Source organism: Aethalodelphis obliquidens, unplaced genomic scaffold (genome assembly GCF_003676395.1).
Source record: "Aethalodelphis obliquidens isolate GAN/ISIS:26980383/991018 unplaced genomic scaffold, ASM367639v1 scaffold45, whole genome shotgun sequence".
NCBI classification, from domain to species: Eukaryota; Metazoa; Chordata; class Mammalia; order Artiodactyla; family Delphinidae; genus Aethalodelphis; species Aethalodelphis obliquidens.
In genome coordinates this window covers 7,375,296-7,393,372 of record NW_020837989.1, presented here as the reverse complement: position 1 = coordinate 7,393,372, position 18,077 = coordinate 7,375,296, and the positions used below count along the sequence as shown (strand labels likewise).

The 18,077-nt window shown below is 40.6% G+C and overlaps 1 protein-coding gene across 1 annotated transcript in view; it reads right to left on the bottom strand.

The window, feature by feature from the left end:
* Positions 1-3,195: 3,195 nt before the first annotated feature.
* The window catches only part of SLC36A3 (solute carrier family 36 member 3), a 36,487-nt gene continuing 21,605 nt past the window's right edge, over positions 3,196-18,077 (bottom strand). The window contains exons 9-10 of the mRNA XM_027081501.1: positions 10,611-10,780; positions 3,196-7,617 (exon numbers count right to left, since the gene is read on the bottom strand). Coding sequence (XP_026937302.1) covers positions 7,349-7,617; positions 10,611-10,780 — 439 coding nt within the window. The 3' untranslated portion in view covers positions 3,196-7,348. The remainder of the gene's footprint in view (positions 7,618-10,610; positions 10,781-18,077) is intronic.

Here is an 18,077-nt window from a genome sequence, read left to right as displayed (position 1 = left end):
AAAACAAAACTATATGATCATCTCAATAGATGCAGAAAAAGCTTTTGACAAAATTCAACACCCATTTATGATAAAAACTCTCCAGAAAGTGGGCATAGAGGGAATCTACCTCAACATAATAAAGGCCATATACGACAAATCCACAGCAAACATCATTCTCAATGGTGAAAAACTGAAAGCATTTCCTCTAAGATCAGGAACAAGACAAGGATGTCCACTCTCACCACTATTATTCAACATAGTTTTGGAATTCCTAGCCAAAACTGTCACTGTTTGCAGATGACATGATACTATACATAGAGAATCCTAAGGACTCTACCAGAAAACTACTAGAGCTAATCAATGAATTTGGTAAAGTTGCAGGATACAAAATTAATGCACAGAAATCTCTTGCATTCCTATACACTAATGATGAAAAATCTGAAAGAGAAATTAAGGAAACACTCCCATTTACCACTGCAACAAAAAGAATAAAATACCTAGGAATAAACCTACCTAGGGAGACAAAAGACCTGTATGCAGAAAACTATAAGACACTAATGAAGGAAATTAAAGATGATACCAACAGTTGGAGAGATATACCATGTTCTTGGATTGGAAGAATCAATATTGTGAAAATGACTCTACTACCCAAAGCAATCTACAGATTCAATGCAATGCCTATCAAATTACCGATGGCATTTTTTATGGAACTAGAACAAAAAAATCTTAAAATCTATAATGGAGACACAAACGACCCCCCCAAAAAAATAAAAAATAAAATAAATAAAAAGTTGTAAAAATATACTGCTGAAGTTTTTCTATGACAGCTGAGGAGTGTTACGAAATAGAAGCTTATCGGGAATGGCAGAGCCTGGGTCAGTGGGTGAAGTCAGGGAGGGTTTTCCTGAGGAAGTGATAACTGAGATCTGACAAATGAGTAGGAATTAAGTAGGTAGAGAGGGGGGAAAAGAGTTCAAAGTGGAGGGAATAGCATATGCTGAGGCCCTGCAGGAAGGAGGAGCTGCTTTTCGGAAACTGGACAAAGGCTGGTGCGGATGGAGAGAAAAGGTGCTATTCGTGCCAGAAGAAGCAAGAGAGGCGGGGAAGGACCAGATCACAGGGCCTGTCGTTCACGTGTGAATCTCCCTGACCGGCAGGTCCAACTTCCTAAGTTATGGTCCACCTGAAAATTTTCCCTTAAGAAAATTTTCAGTGCAATATCATAGCAGTGCAATTTCACTTCCAAGTGGTGTCAGATGCCAGGGAGAGGTTCTGTGCTCCCCCGGCCCCCTTTTTATAACATTAGAGCTCAGAGCTCAGGGAATTGCTTGAGGTGCTCCTTCGTGGGTTTGAGTCAGGCACTGTCTGGACATTGTTTGCTAAGTCACAAATCTTGTGCATCTTTATAGAGTTCTCTGTCAGTTTCATTCTCAGGGTCATGGTGGCTTATACGCCACTCATGTCACTTGTGTCCACTTGGTAGCCAACTCTTAATGCCTCAGTTTCTCACGGGCAACTTCTGCTGCCACCCCCACGCAGGGCTTGTGTTGCTTAGCAATCTCAACTTTCTCGTTCCTCTTTCTTTCAATGAGTTGTTGAAGATCCGAATTCAGCCTCTCCTGAAAGTGATTTTGTATATCATTCCCCTCAATGCCCCAACCACAGTCCATCTCAGTCATGTTGAGACAGATCATGCTCGTGGAGCCAAGAAATGCAGTGGGAGATGATTCTGAAGGTTCTGGGGGTCAGGAATCCCCCTACAGCCTCTGTATCCTCCCAGACATCTCTATTCCAACTACCAGGTCCCAGTTTTTGCCAAAGAAGCACATGGCAGCAGAAAATTCAGTATACACTGATGAAACTGGAAAGGCCAGTTTGGGTCCTGTCAGTGCTGGCTGCAGTCAGTAAGTGTGTTCTGTACCAGTCATATGGTGGCCTGGGTTTCCTTGTCTGGTAGCTTACCTCCCTCATCTGATTTTGCATATTGCCCCATTCTGCATTCAAACCTTAGTGCCAGGGTTGGCTATCCACCATCTGCAGATGGTTCAATGCCACAAGAAGCAAATATTCTTGCCTTCCTTTTTCCAGAGGTTCTTTTGCAACCCAGGGTCTATTTGTTTCATTGGGTTTGTGATTGCTCCTAAAGTTGCATGCAAAATTTAGTATGTATGCATAAATGTGAATTTTATGGAAGGAGGATCCATGGATTTCATTAGAATCAACAAGGTGTATGACCCCTCCAAAAGTTATAAACCACTGTCTTATATGCATTTTATTGTTATATATTCTATAGTAAGGCTTCCATATATTCCCTAAAGCCTCACCTGCTCCAGGCTCATGGTCTGGGTCCCCAAAGAGCAAAGATCTTATTATTGGCATATAGCTTTCTTATGTAGTGATAAGATGCTCCTCTCCACCACCCTTTCCTTCATGATGCCATGGCTACTTCACATCTCCTCTGAGAGGTTGTTGCTTGACACCTGACCATCGGTAAATGAATGAAGACGCATTGCAGGATGAGAACTCTGCTAACCCCAGCTGGGATTCCTGTTATTTAGGCCATAGAACTAATCATCAAATAGAAGGTGAGGTTGAAAAGTGATGTTACCTAGAAATACTCATTATACTGTAAATTTATGCTTTGCATACTTTCCTGTATGGGAATTATAGTTCACTATAAAATGTTTTTAAAAAGTGGTGCTTTGGGGCTTCCCTGGTGGCGCAGTGGTTGAGAGTCCACCTGCTGATGCAGGGGACACGGGTTCGTGTCTGGGAGGATCCCACAAGCCGCAGGGCAGCTGGGCCCGTGAGCCATGGCTGCTGAGGCTGTGCGTCTGGAACCTGTGCTCCGCAGCGGGAGAGGCCACAGCAGTGAGAGGCCCACGTACCGAAAAAAAAAAAGTGGTGCTTCCATTAGAGTGAAACAGATCATTAAAATTTTCCCTCACATGAAGTTTCTTTAGTTATAAAATCAACACAGGGACTTCCCTGGTGGTGCAGTGGTTGAGAATCTGCCTGCCAATGCAGGGGACACGTGTTCGATCCCTGGTCTGGGAAGATCCCACACACCGTGGAGCAACTAAGCCTGTGCGCCACACTACTGAAGCCTGTGTGCTGCAACTACTGAGCCCACATGCCACAACTACTGAAGTCCGCACGCCTAGAGCCCGTGCTCCACAACAAGAGAAGCCACTGCAGTGAGAAGCCTGCACACCGCAACAAAGAGTAGCCCCCGCTCATCGCAACTAGAGAAAGTCCGCATGCAGCAGCAAAGACCCAACACAGCCAAAAATAAATAAATAATAAAATCAACACATTACTGTTAAAATTGCAACAACACAGGTAAGCAAAAAAAAAAAAACCCATAAAATTTCACTCATAACTGAACCCACTTGGAGAAAATTCCTGTAACATTTTATGTTGTGCATATCCTTCAAAACTGTTTGGCTATATGCATATGACTGCTTTTTTAAAAGGAACCAAAATGGCATCATGCTTCACATTCTATTTTTCACAGCTTTGAGTTATAATTGTTATATAATAAAACTGTACATACTGTACAATTGAATAAAATTTGACATATATGTACACACCTGGGAAACCCATCCTCACAATCAAAATAGTGAACATATTATCCATCACTTATGAAAGTTTCCTCATGCCCCTTCTCACCTCTCTCACCTTCAAGCAACCAGATTTGCTTTCTGTCCCTACAGACTAGGTTGTATTTTCTAAACTTTTATATGAATAGAATGATACAATTTGTACCTGTTTCATTTTTAAATCTGTATTCTGTCACTCAATATAATTATTTTAAGATTCATCCATGTTACTGTGTGCACCAACAGTTTGATCCTATTTATCACTGAGTTGTATTCCACTGCTTGGATATACCACAGTTTGTTTATCCATTCACCTGTTGATGGGCATTTTGGTTGTTTCCCACTTTTTGCTACTGTAAATAAAGTTACCATAAACATGTATGTACAAGTCTTTTTTTTTTTGGCCGCACCACACAGCTTGTGGGATCTTAGTTCCTCAACGAGGGAATGAACCCATGCCCTCGGCAGTGAAAGCTTGGAGTCCTAACCACTGGACCACCAGGGAATTCCCTGTGCAAGTATTTTTATAGGTAGAAAATTCCTTTTCTTTCAGGTAAATATCTTGAGGTAGAATAGGTGGATCATATGACAGGTGTGTGTTGAACTTTTAAAGAAACTACCAAACTGTTCATCAAAGTGGTTTCACCATATCCATCCACAGTAGCAGCATATGGGAGTTCCAGTTTCTCCACATCCTTGCCAACACCAGTATGGTCAGTCTTTAAAATTTTAGTCATTCTAATAGGTATAGAGTAATATCACATCGTGGTTTTAATTTGAATTTCCCTAAATACTAATGATGTTGGGACATCTCTTCATATGCTTATTTACCATCCATATATCTTCTTTGGTGAAGAGCTGCATTCATATTTTTTTGCCCGTTAAAAAAAATAAGTTGTTTTCTAATTGCTGGACTTTGAGAGTTCTTTATGTATTCTGGATATGAGTATCTCATTAGACACAAACTTCACAAAGATTTTCTCCCACTTGGTGGCTTTTCCTTCCATCCTCTTAACAGTGTCTTTTGAAGAATAAAGGTTTTAATTTTAATGGAGTCCATTTTAGCAATTTCTTCTTTTATGGATTGTGCTTTAGGTGTTATATCTAAGAAATCTTTGCCTAGTCCAAGGGTCACAACATTTTTCTCTCCTATATTTTCTTGTAACAGTTTTATAGTTTTAGATTTTACATTTAGGCCTAAGATACATTTTAAATTGATTTTTTTTTTGTATATGATGTAAAATATGGATCCAAGTTCTTTTTTGGATGGGGGGGTGGGGAGAGCATAAGGATTTCCAATTTTTGCAGCACAACTGCCTTGAAAAGGTGATTCTTTCTCCACTACCTTGCCTTTGCCTCCGCACCTTTGACAAAAATAAGTTGCTCATATGTGTGTAGTTATTTCTTGACTCTCTATTCTGTCCATTGAATCATGTGTCAATTTTGGCACCAATACCATGCAGTTTGATTATGGTAGCTTTGTTACAGTTCTTGAAATCAGATAGTGTTAGCTCCTCAACTTTGTTCTTTTCCAAAGAATATTTTGGCATTCTAGGTCCTTTGCATTTCCATATGAATTTTAGAATCAGCTGGTCAATTTATTAAAAAAAAAAAAAAACCTTGCTGAATTTGATGAGGATTGACATCTTAACTATAATGTGTCTTCTGAGCCATGAAGAAGGTGTATCTCTCCATTTATTTACATCTTAATTTCTTTTAGCAATATATTATAGTCTTTATTGTACATAGGTTTCATATCTTTCATCAGATTTATCCCAAATTATTGCATATTTTTGGTGCTATTGTAAGTGCAATTTCTGATTGTTCCCAGCTAGTACAGAGAAACACAACTGGATTTTATACATCGACCTTATATCCTGAAACTTTGTAAAATCAACTAGTAGTAGCTTTTTTGTAGATTCCATTGGATTTTCTACACTGATGATCATATCAACTTCATATAAAGACAGTTTTACTTTTACCTTTCCATTCTGGATGACTTTATTTCTTTTTGTTGCCGAATTTCACTGTCTAGACATCTGGTACAATGTTGAATAGAAGTGGTGAGAATGCACATCTGTATTTTGTTTTTGATCTTCAGTCTTTCCTTATCAAGTATGATGTTAGCTATAGATTTTTCACAGATGCTTTTTACCAGTTGTAAAAGTTCCCTACTATCCTTAGTTGCCAAGAGTTTTATTCTAGGAATAGACACTAGATTTTGCCAAATGCTTTTCTGTATATATTGAGATGATCATATATTTTTCTCTTTTTAGTTTGTTAATATGGTAAATTACATTGATTATATTGATTTGCTAAAATTGTGTTTAGAATTTTTACATCTATGTCCATGAAGGATTTTGGTCTGTAGCTCTATTTTCTTGTAATGTCTTTGCCTAATTTTGGTTCACAGAGTGCTTTAAACCAGTTTTTTTTTTCCACTGATAAATCACAAATATATTTGCATATCAATAGGTGCATTTTTGCAGTGTTTGGGGTCATCACAGAATTCTATTCTGGATGAATCATAATTTAACTTAATGTTGGATATTTGTTTCCAACATAAATAATGCATAAATTTTTGCAAACATAAAAGATTCTTAGGATAAACTCCCAGAAGTGAAATTGGGTCAGAGGGCTATGCATTTTAAAACTTATGTATTATAAAAATTGTCCTTCAGAAAAGCCATAAAAATGTATTCTGCCATCTGCAGAGTATAAGATTGTTTTTCCAAACCCTTACCAAAACTAAGTATTATTTTTAAAAAGGTCAGTAGTCCTTGCACATGATGAAATCCTTTCCCTCACACAAACTGCTCATCCCCTTTAGCCTAAATCAGCTCTAAGTGGCCTTAAGATATCCGAGAAGGTGGGGGTCGGGTGGGGGGAGAGAGAAGAAGAAAGAGACAGAGAGGTGATGTCCTTCTCAGTAGGGAGGTCACCATAATGAAAGATTGCTAAGAAATATTTTTTTATCCCTTAACCTACTTCTGGTATGCCTGTGTCTCCAGGGCAACAGGGTAACTTGCTGACAGAAAACACTTCGACTTTTACACATGTGTTAAAGGATAAATTCACTTCTTTTCTTTTCTTTTTTTCTTCTTTTTTTCACTTTCAGAATGTCAGAGCTGGAAGAGTCTGTAACAGCCAATTAATCCAATCCTTCAATTCATAGAATGGGAAAGTGAGATGGACAGGGAGAGAAACTTGCCAAAGATCCCATAGGATAAAAATTAAAAAAAAAAAAAAAGATGCCATAGGAAATCAGTGTCAGAGCTATTGGTTAGAAAAATTACTGCTAAGTACTATTTTTGTTCTGTGACTCTTCCACTTAGAACCATACCTAAATAGAAACTCCTCTTTCCCCAATATTCACTTTTCTAAACCTGATGCTTTAAGGGTAGTTACTGCAGAATACAGAAAACAACTCCTTTTGCATTTATATTTTTGCTTGGTCTCTGTTTCCAGGGATATCATGGGCAAATGGCATCCTTTTTCCCATTAAATGAGGCTGATAATACAAACGGTTGAATGTGCTTTTGGTTCGGAGGTACAAAAGGCCTCCAGAGAAATCCAAAAACCAGAAAAGACGTAGCCTGAGAGGTATCAGTACTGACTTGTGTCACCTACGTTTCTCTTGGAAAGATAAAGAAGCCACTAATTAATATAGAGATGTTGGGGTTTGATGAATGTATATAACATCCACAATAGAAGTCAAATTGGGGATGGGAGTAAGGGAGAACTATCAGAATAAAAATAGATAATTATGCATAGACAGCTGTGGAGTTGGCTATGGAATAGTTGATGGGTTGGATCAACTCACAGAGGGCTTGGTATGTTCCAAATACACACCCCAAAAGGCCCAGGATGCTGATCATGATGTCCTTTGCAATGGTGACACAGCTCATGTCTTCAGGGTAAAAGGTGATGAGCTCCAGGAGGGGCGGGATGATGAGGGCCAGGGCACTGCTGCTCACAGAGCCCACCAGGGAGATGACCAGGTCCAGGCGGGGGATGAGGATGGCTGAGACACCTGCGGGGAAAAAGGAAGTTTAGAATTGCTGAACGTTCCTGCAGAAAGGGAGCCCAGAAACAAATCATTTCTTTGGAGACTTGTGTAATTCTACAGGTGCCTGACAGACCATTGAAGAGGTGGGAAAGGAGCCCATTGTGAACTGGAGCAGAACAGGCACGGTGGCTCTGGACTCCCACCTCTGTTTTAGCTGCCAAAACATGCTCTCCTTTTATGTTTTATCTATTGGGTTTTTCACATATAATATTTATTGAAAAGGATCCTCTACCACCTATCTATTATAACCTTGTCATCACAGAGCTGGGGAAATCTAGAGCTCTAGAGGGAATGGGTTGTGCCCAAGGTCACACAGAGCTGAGATGAGAAGCCACTGAAATGTCCAATCTAAGGCCCTTTCCACCCTACTAGTTTGCCTCTAATGTACGTGAAAGAACTTGATATACAGTAGGTGCTTGATAAATGCTTGACTCTTGCCCAGGCACTGCATCTACAGTGAATTTGTACTGATCTACACAATATAGTCGCTGTCTAGAAGCAAGGATGGATAAACAATGAGAGATGGCTCTGCTGCTCTCAGACTCTCAACCACTGGTTTTCCTACTCTTAGAAGGAAACTGGTAATTAAGGAGGATATAAAACATGCAGACAGCATTAGGCGGCTCACTCACCATCTCTTCTCTTCCATAGACACTCTTAGATTTCCACCTTTTATACACACAATGAACATATATCATGGATTTTCAAGGGGAGTCCAATTTTGATAATATTTGAATGAATAAACATATAAATTATGTGACTTAACTTTATACAGCCATATGATTTTCCTATGAATAAATTAGGTAAAACCAGCTCTGGAAAGCACTCAGACTAGCTTTCTGGGTCTTGAAGAAAACATCACCTCTTTCTGAAATCGCTCCAGCACATCTAATCAGAGAACAAGAGAGACTCATAGACTCTCATGGTTGAGAATCCATCACCTCTCTGATGGGATGATCCTCGTCCACAGCTTTCCTTTATCAGATATTTAATAAATTGCTTACTGGAGGAAGTACAGAGAAAATTCAGTGTCTGTTCTTTAGGAGAGCTCATGCAGGCAGGGCAGAGAGAAGATATGCTCAAGGAAAGCTACAATGCATGGTGGACTGGAGGAGTGCTCTAGAAGGGTCAGATCTGGTCATGCTAACCCATTGCTATGGGCCCTTCCCCACTGCCTGATCTCCTTAGCACAAGGTCCCTTAGGACTTGGGCCCTGCCAAATCCTCTGGCTTTGCGTCTTATCACTATTTATGCTTTCAGTTCTCCAGAGAGGCTGTATGTAAGTACTTGCCTCCAATCTGTGCAGAGTCTGCTCACTGCACATGGTACATTCTCCACTGCTCCACCTGCCTCCTAATTATCTTTTAGGTCTTAACTGAAATATCACTCCAGTGGCGAGGACTTCCTGACCGGGCCCAGGCTAAGTTATAGGACCTTCTCAGGTGCTCTTAGGGTAGCCTCTTCTTACAGTCTTAACTATCCTCTGGTACATCACTGTGTACCATCTTAACATTCATCACAGTGTGCTATAATTATTTGCCTGCATATATTTCCCACTCAAACTATAAGCCTCATGGGGGCAGGAGCCATGTCTTTTTCATGATTCGTTATTGTATCCGTAGCACCTAGCACAATGTCAGGCACATAGTAGGTGTTCAACAAATGATTACTGAATGAAGGATAACAGAATTGGCAGATGAATAAAAGAGGAAGAAGTGGTCATTCAGCACAGAACAGAAGCAGGACATGTCATTGAAAGTCAGCTGTCTCTAGTGATGCCCTTTCCCTGATACCAAGTGGCCTGAACTACTCAGTGTTTCTCTTCAATGTACACCCTTCCTATTGGGAATGATCTCAAAACAATGTATTTACAGGTTCCTGATGTCTTGGTACAGACTGGGAACTCTCTGTAACAACAAGTTGGCCTAACAACACCTTAGGCCAAGCTGTTTCTGCTTATAGAACTCCAGTTATGTGGAGTATAGCATCTGGTAGTATATTGTTCTGCTGGTCTGCTCCAAGATTTACACACTTCCTCCTGACCCTGAACTGAGATGGGATTCCCTCAACTGTAAACACTGACTCCTGGAGACTTGAAGATGAAATCTGCCCTCTCTCTTGCACAATAATCCCACAGGTGTTTGAGAACAGATACAGAATTTCCCCACGCCTTTGCTTCTCCAGGCAAAACCTCCATAGTTCTTTCCCTCATTCTTCATGGGACACCTGTTTTGATCTTCTTTCTCTGAACATGCTTCAGAGAAAGAGTTTCCCAGCCCTGTTCACAATGTTTCCCAAACATCTACAATGGCACCTGATGTAGAATGAATGAGGTAATGAATGGATGAATGAATGGAAGGAAGCAGGAAGGAAGGAAGAAAGGGAGGGATGGAGGAAGGGAGGAGAAAATGACTTCCAAGACTGTAACAAATCAGCCCCTTGGGGGTTTTCTCTATAGTTAAATGCCACTTTAAGGAGACTTGACCTTAATTTATGATAGGAAGGAATATGGCACAATGGAAAACACAGACTTTGGTGCTACACAACCTGCATTCAAATCCCAGCTCTGTCGCTTAGCAGCTGTTTATGATGTTAGCATGTTACTTAATTTCCTGGGTCATAGTCCCTTCAATTGGTCATATTACATAGTTAGGCTGTCATGAGTCTTAGATAATGTCAGTGCTGTGCCTGACATATGGGAGGCATATAGGAATGAATAAATGACGCTTCTTTCTCCCTCAAACCAGTCAATGTATTCTTTCTATGTGTAGACAGTAGAGATTACTATAACATTTACTATGTGACAGTTCTGTTAAGCCCATTTTTCAGTTGGAAAGTTGCGGTTCCGGAAAGTGAAATATCTTGCTTGGCTAGTGGCCGAGCCAGTGATGGGGGTAGCTGTCAATGTGGCTGACGACCACAGCTTTGGGCAAAGAGAGCCCTTTTATCTTACTCACAGGTCAGACAGACCAAGGCCGTGCGGACAGACAGGTCTGCAAACAGCACCCAGCTCTCTGACGCCTGGGAGATGACGACGGGGATGATGATCTCAGCTGGCACGTGGAACTGGAGGGCATAAGTGAAGAAGATGCCGATGGAGTACATCAGCTTGACCGACTGGTACAACCTGCAGAGAGAGGGACAGCACGTGAAATTCGACGTGGCTCCTGGGCAGGGCCGCACAGGACTCATCCACTGCTTGGAAGCTGGGACTAGTTGAGTTATAGAATTGCCTAACTTCCACTGACTCAGCCTGACCCGCCACCAGAGCCACCTGGGAAGCTTATTAAAAGTGTACATTCTTGGAGATTCTCGTTCAATAGGCCTGTGGCTCAAGAATCTGTGCCTTTCTTTTTTTTTTTTTTCTTTTACTTTTTAAAAAAGGTATACCTGTATGGAGTAAAATTCACAGTACAAAGGTCATACCAGGACTCCCTCCCACCTTTGATTCCCAATCTCCAGTTCCTCTCTCCATAGGCAACTCTTCAAACAATTTTCTTGAAGCCCTTCCAGAAATAGTGTAGATACAAACTTACACAGAATGTAGGTGTATACACACACACACACACACACACACACACACACACAGAGAAGCATCGTCTACACACCATTGATCTCTGTTTTTAGTCATTAAATATTTCTTAGAGATTGTTCCCTATCAGTACACATAGATACATAGATCTGGCTCTTCTATTTAATAGCTGCCTGATATTCCAATTGCACGGATATACCATAATTTTTTAACCAGTCTCCAATTAATGGATATTTAGCTTATTCCTAGTCTTTTGCCAGTAAACAATGCAGTAAAGAATATGCTTGTACATACGCCCATGCACATACAGTATACGACCCCAGAAGTAAAAATGTTGGGTAAAAGTATATGTGATTTAACATTTTGATAGCTCTCAGAAAAGGGTACTGTCATACAGTGCTGTAAATTAGTGCAGCCACTGTGGAAAACAGTATGGACGTTCCTCAAAAAACTAAAAACAAAACTACCATATGACCCAGCAGTTCTACTCCTGGGTATATAACTGAAAAAAAAAATTGAAACACTAATTCAAAAAGATACATGTACCCCCATGTTCAATGCAGTGTGTATATACATATATATATATGTATGTTACACACACACACACAGATACACACAATGGAATACTACTCAGCCCTAAACAAGAATGAAAATTTGCCATTTGCAAAAACATGGATGGACTTGGAGGGTATTATGTTAAGTGAAATAAGTCAGACAGAGAAAGATAAATACTGTATGATGTCACTTATATATGGAATCTAAAAAATAAAACAAACTAATGAATATAACAAAAAAGAAGCACATTCACAGATATAGAGAACCAACTAGTGATTACCAGTGGGGAGAGGGATGGGGGAGGGGCAAGATAGGGGTAGGGGATTAAGAGATACAAACTACTGTGTATAAAATAAATGAGCTACAGGATATATTGTACCACACAGAGAATATAGCCAATATTTTATAACTAAATGGAATATAATCTTTGAAAATTGTGAATCACTATGTTGTACACTTGAAACTTATATAACATTATGCATCAACTATACCTCAATAAAAAGAAATAAAATAAAAAATAAAAGTTTGGGAGGCTTCCGGGAAGATGGCGGAAGAGTAAGACGCGGAGATCACCTTCCTCCCCACAGTTACACCAGAAATACATCTACACGTGGAACAACTCCTACAGAACACCTACTGAACGCTGGCAGAAGACCTCAGACCTCCCAAAAGGCAAGAAACCCCCCACGTACCTGGGTAGGGCAAAAGAAAAAAGAATAAACAGAGACAAAAGGATAGGGACGGGCCCTGCACCAGTGGGAGGGAGCTGTGAAGGAGGAAACGTTTCCATACACTAGAAGCCCCTTCGCGGGCGGAGACTGCGGGTGGTGGAGGGGGAAAGCTTCGGAGCCACGGAGGAGAGCGCAGCAACAGGGGTGTGGAGGGCAAAGCGGAGAGATTCCCGCACAGAGGATCGGTGCCGACCGGCACTCACCAGCCCGAGAGGCTTGTCTGCTCACCCGCCGGGTTGGGCGGGGCTGGGAGCTGAGGCTCCGTCTTCAGAAGGAGCGCCGGGAGAGGACTGGCGGCTTGAGCACAAACTGCAGGGGGTTAGTGCGCCACGGCTGGCCGGGAGGTAGTACGGGGAAAAGTCTGGACCTGCCGAAGAGGCAAGAGACTTTTCCTTCCCTCTTTGTTTCCTGGTGCGCGAGGAGAGGGGATTAAGAGCGCTGCTTAAAGGAGCTCCAGAGACTGGCGCAAGCCGTGGCTAAAAGCGCGGACCCCAGAGACAGGCATGAGACGCTAAGGCTGCTGCTGCCGCCACCAAGAAGCCTGTGTGCGAGCACAGGTCACTATCCACACCTCCCCTCCCAGGAACCTGTGCAGCCCGCCACTGCCAGGGTCCCGGGATCCAGGGACAACTTCCCCGGGAGAACGCACGGCGCGCCTCAGGCTGGTGCAACGTCATGCCGGCCTCTGCCGCCGCAGGCTTGCCCTGCACTCCGTGCCCCTTCCTCCCCCCGGCCTGAGTGAGCCAGAGCCCCCAAAGCAGCGGCTCCTTTAACCCCGTCCTGTCTGAGCGAAGAACAGACGCCCTCCGGCTACCTACACGCAGAGGCGGGGCCAAATCCAAAGCTGAGCCCCTGGGAGCTGTGAGAACAAAGAAGAGAAAAGGAAATCTCTCCCAGCAGCCTCAGAAGCAGCGGATTAAAGCTCCACAATCAATTTGATGTACCCTGCATCTGTGGAATACATGAATAGACAATGAATCATCCCAAATTAAGGAGGTGGACTTTGAGAGCAAGATTTATGATTTTTTCCCCTTTTCCTTTTTTTGTGAGTGTGTATGTGTATGCTTCTGTGTGAGATTTTGTCTGTATAGCTTTGCTTCCACCATTTGTCCTACGGCTGTATCCGTCCATTGTTTTTTGTTGTTGTTTTTGTTTTTCTCTTAATAATATTTTTTTTATTTTAATAACTTTATTATATTTTCTTACTTTATTTTATTTTACTTTATCTTCTTTCATTTTTCCTTCCTTCCCTCCTTCCTTCCTTACTGCCTCCCTGCCTCTCTCCCTCCCTCCTTCCTTCCTTTCTTTCTTTCTTTCTACTTCTACTAATTCTTTCTTTCTACTTTTTCTCCCTTTTATTCTGAGCCGTGTGGATGAAAGGCTCTTGGTGCTGCAGCCAGGAGTCAGTGCTGTGCCTCTGAGGTGGGAGAGCCAACTTCAGGACACTGGTCCACAAGAGACCTCCCAGCTCCACGTAATATCAAACGGCGAAAATCTCCCAGAGATCTCCATCTCAACACCAGCACCCAGCTTCACTCAACGACCAGCAAGCTACAGTGCTGAACATCCTATGCCAAACAACTAGCAAGACAGGAACACAACCCCACCCATTAGCAGAGAGGCTGCCCAAAATCATAATAAGTCCACAGACACCCCAAAACACACCACCAGACATGGACCTGCCCACCAGAAAGACAAGATCCAGCCTCATCCACCAGAACACAGGCACTAGTCCCCTCCACCAGGAAGCCTACACAACCCACTGAACCAACCTTAGCCACTGGGACAGACACCAAAAACAACGGGAACTACGAACCTGCAGCCTGCAAAAAGGAGACCCCAAACACAGTAAGATAAGCAAAATGAGAAGACAGAAAAACACACAGCAGATGAAGGAGCAAGATAAAAAGCCACCAGACCTAACAAATGAAGAGGAAATAGGCAGTCTACCTGAAAAAGAATTCAGAATAATGATAGTAAAGATGATCCAAAATCTTGGAAACAGAATAGACAAAATGCAAGAAATATTTAACAAGGACCTAGAAGAACAAAGAGGAAACAAACAATGATGAACAACACAATAAATGAAATGAAAAATACTCTAGATGGGATCAATAGCAGAATAACTGAGGCAGAAGAACGGATAAGTGACCTGGAAGATAAAATACTGGAAATAACTACTGCAGAGCAGAATAAAGAAAAAAGAATGAAAAGAACTGAGGACACTCTCAGAGACCTCTGGGACAACATTAAACACACCAACATTCGAATTATAGGGGTTCCAGAAGAAGAAGAGAAAAAGAAAGGACTGAGAAAATATTTGAAGAGATTATAGTTGAAAACTTCCCTGATATGGGAAAGGAAATAGTTAATCAAGTCCAGGAAGCACAGAGAGTCCCATACAGGATAAATCCAAGGAGAAATACACCAAGACACATATTAATCAAACTGTCAAAAATTAAATACAAAGAAAACATATTAAAAGCAGCAAGGGAAAAACAAGAAATAACACACAAGGGAATCCCCATAAGGTTAACAGCTGATCTTTCAGCAGAAACTCTGCAAGCCAGAAGGGACTGGCAGGACATATTTAAAGTGATGACAGAGAAAAACCTGCAACCAAGATTACTCTACCCAGCAAGGATCTCATTCAGATTTGATGGAGAAATTAAAACCTTTACAGACAAGCAAAAGCTGAGAGAATTCAGCACCACCAAACCAGCTTTACAACAACTGCTAAAGGATCTTTCTCTAGGCAAGAAACACAAGAGAAGGAAAAGACCTACAATAAGGAACCCAAAACAATTAAGGAAATGGGAATAGGAAGATACATATCGATAATTACCTTAAATGTAAATGGACTAAATGCTCCCTCCAAAAGACACAGACTGGCTGAATGGATACAAAAACAAGACCCATATATTTGCTGTCTACAAGAGACCCACTTCAGACCTAGAGACACATACAGACTGAAAATAAGGGGATGGAAAAAGACATTTCATGCAAATGGAAACCAAAAGTAAGCTGGAGTAGCAATTCTCATATCAGACAAAATAGACTTTAAAATAAAGACTATTACAAGAGACAAAGAAGGACACTACATCATGATCAAGGGATCGATCCAAGAAGAAGATATAACAATTGTAAATATTTATGCACCCTACATAGGAGCACCTCAATACATAAGGCAAATACTAACAGCCATAAAAGGGGAAATCGACAGTAACACATTCATAGTAGGGGATTTAACACCCCACTTTCACCAATGGACAGATCATCCAAAATGAAAATAATTAAGGAAACACAAGCTTTAAATTATGCATTAAACAAGATGGACTTAACTGATATTTATAGGACATTCCATCCAAAAACAACAGAATACACATCTTTCTCTAGTGCTCATGGAACATTCTCCAGGATAGATCATATCTTGGGTCACAAATCAAGCCTTGGTAAATTTAAGAAAATTGAAATTGTATCAAGTATCTTTTCTGACCACAATGCTATGAGACTAGATATCAATTACAGGAAAAGATCTGTAAAAAATACAAACACATGGAGGCTAAACAATACACTACTTAATAACGAAGTGATCACTGAAGAGATCAAAGAGGAAATTAAAAAATACCTAGAAACAAATGACAATGGAGACACGACGACCCAAAATCTATGGGATGCAGCAAAAGCAGTTCTAAGAGGGAAGTTTATAGCAATACAGTCCTACCTTAAGAAACAGGAAACATCTCACATAAACAACCTAACCTTGCACCTAAAGCAATTAGAGAAAGAAGAACAAAAAAAAACCCAAAGTTAGCAGAAGGAAAGAAATCATAAAAATCTTTATCAGAAATAAATGGAAAAGAAATGAAGGAAATGATAGCAAAGATCAATAAAAGTAAAAGCTGGTTCTTTGAGAAGATAAACAAAATTGATAAACCATTAGCCAGACTCATCAAGAAAAAAAAGGAGAAGACTGAAATCAATAGAATTAGAAACGAAAAAGGAGAAATAACAACTGACACTGCAGAAATACAAAAGATCATGAGAGATTACTACAAGAAACGCTATGCCAATAAAATGGACAACCTGGAAGAAATGGACAAATTCTTAGAAATGCACAAACTGCCAAGACTGAATCAGGAAGAAATAGAAAATATGGACAGACCAATCACAAGCACTGAAATTGAAACTGTGATTAAAAATCTTCCCACAAACAAAAGGCCAGGACCAGATGGCTTCACAGGCGAATTCTATCAAACATTTAGAGAAGAGCTAACACCTATCCTTCTCAAACTCTTCCAAAATATAGCAGAGGGAAGAAGACTCCCAAACTCATTTTACGAGGCCACCATCACCCTGATACCAAAACCAGACAAGGATGTCACAAAGAAAGAAAACTACAGGCCAATATCACTGATGAACATATGCAAAAATCCTCAACAAAATACTAGCAAACAGAATCCAACAGCACATTAAGCGGATCATACACCATGATCAAGTGGAGTTTATTCCAGGAATGCAAGGATTCTTCAATATACGCAAATCAATCAACGTGATATACCATATTAACAAATTGAAGGAGAAAAACCATATGATCATCTCAATAGATGCAGAGAAAGCTTTCGATAAAATTCAACACCCATTTATGATAAAAACCCTGCAGAAAGTAGGCATAGAGGGAACTTTCCTCAACATAAAAATGGCCATATATGACAAACCCACAGCCAACATCGTCCTCAATGGTGAAAAACTGAAAGCATTTCCACTAAGATCAGGAATAAGACAAGGTTGCCCACTCTCACCACTCTTATTCAACATAGTTTTGGAAGTTTTAGCCACAGCAATCAGAGAAGAAAAGGAAATAAAAGGAATCCAAATCAGAAAAGAAGTAAAGCTGTCACTGTTTGCAGATGACATGATACTATACATAGAAAATCCTAAAGATGCTATCAGAAAACTACTAGAGCTAAACTACTAGAGCTAATCAATAAAGTAGCAGGATACAAAATTAATGCACAGAAATCTCTGGCATTCCTATACACTAATGATGAAAAATCTGAAAGTGAAATCAAGAAAACACTCCCATTTACCATTGCAACAAAAAGAATAAAATATCTAGGAATAAACCTACCTAAGGAGACAAAAGACCTGTATGCAGAAAATTATAAGACACTGATGAAAGAAATTAAAGATGATACAAATAGATGGAGCAATATATCATGTTCTTGGATTGGAAGAAACAACATTGTGAAAATGACTCTACTACCCAAAGCAATCTACAGATTCAATGCAATCCCTATCAAACTATCACTGGCATTTTTCACAGAACTAGAACAGAAAATTTCACAATTTGTATGGAAACACAAAAGACCCTGAATAGCCAAAGCAATCTTGAGAATGAAAAACGGAGCTGGAGGAATCAGGCTCCCTGACTTCAGACTATACTACAAAGCTACAGTAATCAAGACAGTATGATACTGGCACAAAAACAGAAAGATAGATCAATGGAACAGGATAGAAAGCCCAGAGATAAACCCACGCACATATGGTCACCTTATCTTTGATAAAGGAGGCAGGAATGTACAGTGGAGAAAGGACAGACTCTT